At 35.6% G+C, this 8,119-nt stretch overlaps 1 protein-coding gene across 1 annotated transcript; it reads right to left on the reverse strand.

Annotated features, from left to right (window-relative positions):
* Window positions 1–3,196: 3,196 nt before the first annotated feature.
* LOC139092350 (serine protease gd-like) lies at window positions 3,197–6,551 on the reverse strand. The gene is made up of 3 exons (XM_070642701.1): window positions 6,220–6,551; window positions 3,682–4,757; window positions 3,197–3,585 (listed from the first exon to the last, which is right to left on the reverse strand). The coding sequence occupies exons 1-3, from the start codon at window positions 6,496–6,498 to the stop codon at window positions 3,399–3,401; spliced, it is 1,542 nt and encodes a 513-aa protein (XP_070498802.1). The 5' UTR covers window positions 6,499–6,551; the 3' UTR covers window positions 3,197–3,398.
* Window positions 6,552–8,119: the final 1,568 nt, after the last annotated feature.

Consider the following 8,119-nt stretch of genomic DNA (forward strand, 5'->3'; position numbering starts at 1 on the left):
CAATTCTGTCAATTTTAAAGCCACAAAACGTTAATACCCAATTTAAAGTCCTCAAACATTCCCCAAACTTATAGTCTTCAAATAATCCCACAACTCAGCAGCAGCAGAATAAAAATGTGCTGATTAATCTCCTATAAATGATAAAATATCAGCAACAGAAGCACACACAAAAAAAGGAGGTTAAAAAAAAAGTTTTGCAAGGCAGAACAAAAACAACAAAAAAAAAAAGTCGAGATTGTCTCTATGTGACACAAAAAATGTGTCATCTCATCATGCTCTGCTTTCAACTTTTACCTTTCCATTTGCCATCTGTCTTAAATATTCATTTATTCCTATTCTGTTATGTCTGCCTATTCTTGTGAAAAGCACACAAGTATTATTTTTATAAATACAAATATCCTTAGTGCTATGCTGCTTAGAAAAGGAAGATGCAGATTGAGGAGGGAGGCATGGCTGTGACAAATGAGAATTTTCACCTTGCTTTGCTTCAGACACGCTTATGTTCTTGTCAAGGTGACTCAAAGATTCTCATTTTTTATACAGCTATAAAGTATCATTTAAAGTTGATAATTTGTGTGCTGTTAAACTAATTAGAATTCATAATATTAAGATGTTACGGACGCATGACAGATTTTTTGTCATGCATAGAATTTTTACATCAAGTTTTAATGAGCAATTTAAAGATTTTTATGTGCTTTCGTTTTTATAACTGGAAAGTTGTTCTGTTAAAAATTTCTGATTTATTCATTAAAATTTTAATGGAAAGTTTTGTGAAAAAAAGAGAGTTTTAAATCAGCACATCAATATTGTTAACGACATGAGCTGAAAATTTTTGGAATATTTTATTTTAATTAATGGGAAAATTTGGAGAATTTTTATCAGGTTTGCAGGTTTATACTCCAATAAATGCGGTATGAAAGCTTAGTGACTGTGTTGTATTTGATACTTGAAAGGGGCAAGTGACGGACAGTGATAGAGTCAGATTTAGGCACCATCTCAGTCAGGCCATGGATTAAAATTGATCTGTATGCCCAGCGAAGTATGAAAGCTTAATGAATTGAAGTGGACCGGTTGGGAAAAAGTTTCGACCTTCCTTTTATCTGACACACCTAATTTGTCACAGTAATGTTGGGTTCAAATCCCGGAATGCTTCTTTTTCAAACCATTTGATGAATTTGTACTATTACATTCAATTCTAAACTGTAGGTCTAAAATTAAATGCTGCGGATTAACGAACTTCTCGAATCTTACTCTTACTTACTTACTTCATTGGCCGTACAGATCATTGTGGTAAAGACTTTGAAGTCTAGCCCTACAACTGTAAACTGTGACTTCATTAGAATACAGACTCCAATGCAGAAGTCATTACATTAGAAAGCTGTCAACTTTGGGTGAATTCAGACCCAAATGCGCTGGTTGTTGTTACATTACTAAGCTTTTAACCATTATGATAGTGATTCATCATACTTCAAGGCAGCATTGCCTAAACTATGTGTCATTGCCAACTAGTGTTCAGCCCGCATTTTTTGAAAATGCTACGATTTGGTGCCTAAAGCGGTTTAAGTCGTCACTTTCCTCCAAGGTGAAAAGTGCCACAAAAAATTTGAACAATACTGCTCTAAGTGGACATGAGGATGGGTGTGAGATTTTATTTGATAAAAATGCAGGAGGAGGAACAAAAAGGCGGTTTGCTAAGTAATAAGTAAACAGACCGTATTTACCTGTTCATAAGCAAAATATTTGCATCTTCAACAGTTTATTCATCCCCAAAAGAATCTTCATCGCAAGCAACAAAATGCCAAAATTCATTAAACTTGCATTAAACTATAAATTGTCAGACACTCAATGAAAATCATAAAAAACAATCTCAAAAAGTAGCAGAAAAGTCCATTTTGTAAGAATCCTTTTAAAACGACACGATTCATTACATGAACATAAATATTGTATACAGCATGAAAACTTTTTGTAACTATTTTTATTTTCATCTCACCTTCCAGAGAACTTTTTCGAGTGGAATTAAGACAGAACAAAAAAATAACTGAGACTTTTATTAAATCATGTTGTTAACCTTTGACGAGAGTCTGACTTCATACTTTTTTTTTAATTTTTCCTCGTCGCTAATGATATTGCTTGAGTAGTTCAAAATTTTTGTTGTCTTGTTGGAATTGAAAAATCTTCATTATCAACTGCTCATTTAATGCTGTTAAACTTTCTGGGACGGTTCTTTTAAGTGGGAAAAAATGACTTCTTTTTTGGAGTAATTTAATTTTATAGAAATGGATATTTTTAGAAAATTCAATCTTAGATGCTTAATTGGAAGTGCTTGTCAAAAAAGAGGAAATTGTAAGCATCTTATGGATCTTATTTTGTATTTTAATATATTTTAAATTTTGAAGTTGTTCTACATTTTAAACGCAATTAAGTTCTTCCGAGAGATACATGATGATTGTGACATTGTGTGGGATGGACAACGAAGGTGACAGGTGACATAAAATTAGGAATTTGTCAAGAACCACAAGCCTGTTTTTCTTGCATTTTAGAGGCGAAGAGCTTCAGTTTTCGACAGGACCTTATTCTCGTTCAAGGCTGCATATCGAATCAAGTCGACTTCATCCATACCAACTTCGAGCTCTGCTTAGGGGTCGTTCCCACCCCCCTCCCCTCCTTCGTTACAAAATGCCCATGAAAAAAAAAAATTGTTTCGGCTGCTTCAAAATCCTAGACCCCCTCCCCCCTAAAAAGCGAACGTAATGAGTGATCGGCCTCTTAGTAGTCTGCTGACTGATTGCGACATCGATTCACAGACTAAAGTTTTTAAAATAAAATGCTTTGTTGAGATTCTCACAATGTAATTTAGCATAAAAAGCTTAGAGTGTATGAAAACTTGTACAATATTCTTGAACAAGATTCTTGTACAATACAATAGAATTTTGAGAAGCTTTTATACTAAAAAGCTTTCATTGAAAGCTTTCAATTTATTTTAATCAGATGTTAGAATTATAGAATTATTTTCTGAAGTTAGAGACTTTAAAATAATGGACGTTTGGAAATTACGTAACACTTAGGGGTGAGGGGGGTCACAATTTTGTTAAAAATGCAAATTTAGGTTCATGATTTTGCTACAAAACGTTAAAGTTCAAGGAAGTAAGGTATAAAAAATAGCGTTACGTACTTTTTGAACGTCCCCGTTTCAAAATTTTGATCCTTAAAAATGTATCGTTAATTTTATTAAATTTAAAATATGCCAAAATGTACAATGGCAGTTAATGTCTATTTTATAACGTATTATTGTCCATTCAGGATTATTCCTTTCATTTACTTATTCCTTTATGTGGACGAGTTGCATTTCAACCCAAACCATCCTTCCATCTTTGTCGCAATACTTAAGATACACAACATTATCCATAAGTTCTCATTTGTGTGCTTATCCATTCTTTGAACATAGCAACGTCTGTAAAAACTGCATAATTATTTGTATCGCATATACCATCCTTTAGTAAGGAAGACGAGACAATTCCACGAAGATAGTATTTATTTCCCGATTGAGCTATGAAGGCACCGCCAGAATCGCCATTGCATGGACCGCTGTAAGTATTAATAAAATTTCATTAAAAACAGTCCATATTAAGCATGTTGGGCTCAATTTAGGTCCTTATACCTAAATCGTCTGTGAATACTTACGATCCATCCTTCATGCCAGCACAGAATGTCCTCCTCGATGTTATGTAAATAAAACTGTGGTCTGATTCAAAGCAAGTTCTTTCATCAACCACAGTAAGTTCACTGTAATTTGGAATATTACTTGCTGTAGATGAAGCATGTGTCTTTCCATATCCCGCAACAGTTCCTTTACGATTAATCATGTCCTGGTAATTACTCGTTAAATCCCAAAGACAAATAGGTTGAACCGTAGTTGTAAATCTGATTGTATTAAGCAGCACAATAGCCGCAATATCAGCATCATATCTTAGCCCTTCCGTTTTCCAGTCAGGATGTACGATGAATCTTGTCGCACCAGACTCTTGATAATCTTGTTCATTATTATTGCTTAAATCATATCTGCCGACATAAATTGTAGCTTCATCAGGACTTTTAGGTACATCTGACTTTTCACTAATGCAATGTGCAGCAGTTATGACAATTTTTGGGGACACCAGCGTAGCGCCACAAATGTAGTCATTGTTGTGATAGTAAATAGCTAACCATGGAAATTGACCTTTAACCTTTGACTGTTTTCCACGTAAAACCAAACCTGTAGCTTTAGGAACCTTTACTTCACCGCATTGGAAGTTCCGATTGCTAATTCTTTCATCAACGAATGTTGGTCTTTGAGTTTGAGGAGCATAAGTAACTGGAGGTTGTCTAATTGGTTGTCTGACTGGTTGGCTTATTGGCTGACTTATTGGTTGTCTGACTGGTTGGCTTATTGGTTGGCTTATTGGCTGACTTACTGGCTGACTTATTGGCTGTTGGATTACTGGTTGCCTTATTGGTGGATTCAAGGGTATTTGATTGCCAAAATAATTATCACTGCCACGTACAACATAGAATGTATGATCAAGAGTAATTGTTGTGACTGTCTGGCCAACAGCTTTCTGTCCTCTACACAATAGCTGATTATTATAATAAATTTCCGTTAATGTTGGCAGTCGATTTTGTAATGGGAATCTGATTCGATACTCAATTGGACGTCCATTTGTGATGTCCAAAGATGTGCTTTCCTTGCTCTTTAGTATGTCAATGCTGCCTACGTAACTCTAAAATTATTGCAAAATTAGTTTAATTTAGGTGAATGCAATAAATTCTCTCATGACTTGAAGTATGTCTGATAACTGTCTCAAAACATGCTCAAAACAATAACAGAGAGTATTGAGCATGTAAATACATATGAAGTCTCATAATTATGAGAGATAAGGCATTAAGCTCTCATTACTTTTCTCTCTCTATTTTGAAACTACTTTCTTATCAGTATAAGTTTTAGATGCTTGACAGACATGAATTTTAAGAGGCTTGAGTTGTTGCAATTTTAGGAAATTTGTCTAAGGAAGTGGGTTTGACCTGACCCCAAACATGCTGTACCCTTTGTGAACTATTGGATGCTGTGAATAGCACAGCCATGAATTTTGAGACTTTTGTGTCGGGAAACTGTTGCAAATTAAGGAATTTGGTCCGAAAAGGGGGCAAATGGACAAGACCTTACATACCCTATAACCCATGGTACTCCCCTATTTAGGAGCGTAGCTAGGAGGGCCTTTGGATGTACATTCCTTCGGGATTTTGAGAAGATTAGAATAAAGTCATATGCACCTATCCTAGAACTACGATTCTGTCTTGACCTGGGGATACCCATCTGTCCTGAAGCTACCCATCTGCCCTGGAGCTACCCACCTGCCCTGAAGCTACTCACCTGCTCTTATTTCCCACTAAATAAGAGCATTTTTCCCGTAAATATTTAAAATATGTGAATCGTATTGAAATATATTTATTGTTACTAAAATCGTAAAGAAAGTGTATGTAGATTGTGTGGGGATTTCCAAATGAGTACAAAAATTTTATGTCGTCAAACAAGTTAGCAAGTATCATGAATCAGGTCTAGAAATTACTCTTCGACCAGTTCTTGACGCATCAAACTTCTGTTTATTTTCTTTAAGTCAGTGTTGGGCAACCTATGTGCTGTGGCACATCAGTGCTGCCAAGAACTTTTAGAAATGCCATGTACCGTATGGAGTTTTAGTCAAGGCTCATCACTAAATTGCCGCGAAAAATAAAAGGTTGCCCACCACTGCTTTAGACCCTCCTTCAAACGAAATAATTCGATTTTCATTTAAATCATTTCCAGATAAGCGTCAAGTTCCATCAAGTCTTAATTTATGGATATTATTGACCTTTAAAGAATTCTCAAAATTCGGGTATTTTTGGAATTTTTGCTTTTGTTGTCATTTATTACGCGTTAGAAAGAGCGTATCCAGGAGATATGTTGTGATGATAACCTCCTCACCCCTATGTTGACATGATTCTTCAATCCCGAGTAGCACGGATCGGTTAACCGATCTGGATCCCCCTCAGGTCGGGATCATGAATCTACTTTAAATCCAGACTACGTTCCTGCATGCTTACACTCATAAATCACCAGATTATCAATAAATTCCTCAAAAATCAATAAAATCCATGCGCGCCACAATACAATCCAAAACCAGTATTAATAGGTCAGTAACTTACCGTCGGTAAAGCAGCTGGTACAGTAAGAACAACTTTAACTATTGCTTGATCTCTATTTGGACTGTTGATGAACATATGTCCCCAAATTTCATTTCCATCATTCATGAGGTTCCAATAGCTGTCACAAGAACCCTGTATCCGTGTATTGGGCACTTCCTGATTCACTGAAATTTCACCAGTCCGACTTGGTGATACAATTGGATAAAAATTATTCCAAAACTGTCCGAACACGAGACTTAAATTGACATAAACAAACGCAATTCCAACTGCAAACCTCATTTTAAAGGAATTAAATGATCGAGTTTGAAGAACTTACGGACGACTCTGATGAGTCTTCGAAGACGACTGATCGAGAATGTAAAAAAATGCTCATTTGAGAGCAAGAGAGTTTAAGTTTTTATGATCATGTTATTTCTGTTTATTGAGTTACGCTCGTGTTTTTCCAATCGGCACATGTTGATATTATGCCCGGACAGCGGTCAAGAAGACTTAATGCATAGATTTGTAATAAAACAGACACATTGATAGGAGGTGTGATCATGTATAGATGCAGAGTATAACATGGTTATCTATAGATTGAGTATAGCTCGAGTTTATCGATTGATTTTGCTACTTTCTCACGTAGCTTCTCGAAAGTTAATGAACTGACGACGTAATTTTGTCTAAATTCTAAGCAGGAGAGTAACTTGGTGTTGCTGGTCTGATTGACCCTTCAGATGAGGTGGTTTACTACTTAATTACTTCGCTGGCCGTACAGATCAATTGTGAACCATGACCTCCCTCAATTGGCGTATAAAGCTGGCTGTATCTTCTGCTATATTAGCTTTCCTTTTGGTTTCATAGCTTTGGCTTAAAGATGATGAATTGTTTGGCCTAAGCACTCTGGATTAACCAGATCCTTGTTGGTCTCCGCCCCACTATGTTGCTTGAATTAACGGCTTCTCACCATGATAAGTATGGTTGGTATTTGGTGGTGTTAGATTAATTAAAGCACTATGCTTCATGTATTCTGCATTCACCGTATGCTTTCTAGCTCTCGGGATCGGGATATCCCGATCCCGAAAAATCCCGGGATATCCCGAAAATTTCAATCTGGATTCCGATCCCGAAAATTTATTGGGACCGGGATTTTGAGAAAGCACAATTCACCGCCTTTGAACAGTCGATGGGTTGGCTTGGATAGTCTTTAACTCTTTACTTTGACGTACTTATCCCAACATATAGCTCAGACATCAGCGGTATCAGAGGATATCACTAGAAGGTATGTACTTGATATTTGGTCAAATTCTGAGTCAGACTTCAGCTTCCTCAATTCCTCTTTGACTTCGACTTCCCAAAAAAGGAAAGTGACTCCCAAACCTCCCTTGAATATTCCTCCTGACTCTGTCTACATCTGAATCTGATTTATCCAACTTATAATCAATCACAGCTCAGCTAAATTACAAGCTTTAATATCATTTAAACTTTAATGTCTTTGTTGATATTCAAGCTATACACATAAAGACGATCAGATTAATTTCCCTCATTTAAATGCGAAAAAGAAAAGTTTAATTAAAAAATCAAAAAAACTTTATTTCCATAGTTATAGTTGCCGTTAAGATCAGAAAAGTAATCACGATTAACATTTTTTCTTTTCCATTGAATCTTGTATAATATTTTCAAGTAACTTGTGCATTTTGCAACTAGAAACTTTTTCTTCTTCACATTCGTTCCCTTTTTTTGTGCTTCTTCTCATTTTTCACATGCATTTTTAATTTTCTCAATTAATTACATTCTGGTAACGCGACAATTTACTTCCTGTAAACTTAAATACATAAATTTGTATGAAGGGATTGTGAAGGTATGATGTGAAGGATAAGTGGAAGTATTTTTTGTGCATTTATTAAATTTCAAAAATTAA

This window comes from Chironomus tepperi, unplaced genomic scaffold, assembly GCF_022539635.2.
Source record: "Chironomus tepperi strain 1889 unplaced genomic scaffold, CSIRO-AGI_Ctep_v1 contig_298, whole genome shotgun sequence".
NCBI lineage: Eukaryota > Metazoa > Arthropoda > Insecta > Diptera > Chironomidae > Chironomus > Chironomus tepperi.

What these genes read in the sequence shown, in the direction of transcription:
- LOC139092350 (XM_070642701.1), bottom strand. Translation starts at nt 6,498, where the DNA reads ATGAGGTTTGCAGTTGGAATTGCGTTTGTTTATGTCAATTTAAGTCTC. An exon ending in TACCAGCTGCTTTACCGACG is followed by an intron (nt 4,758 to 6,219) that starts GTAAGTTACTGA and finishes CAATAATTTTAG; the next exon opens with AGTTACGTAGGCAGCATTGA. An exon ending in GCTGGCATGAAGGATGGATC is followed by an intron (nt 3,586 to 3,681) that starts GTAAGTATTCAC and finishes TAATACTTACAG; the next exon opens with CGGTCCATGCAATGGCGATT.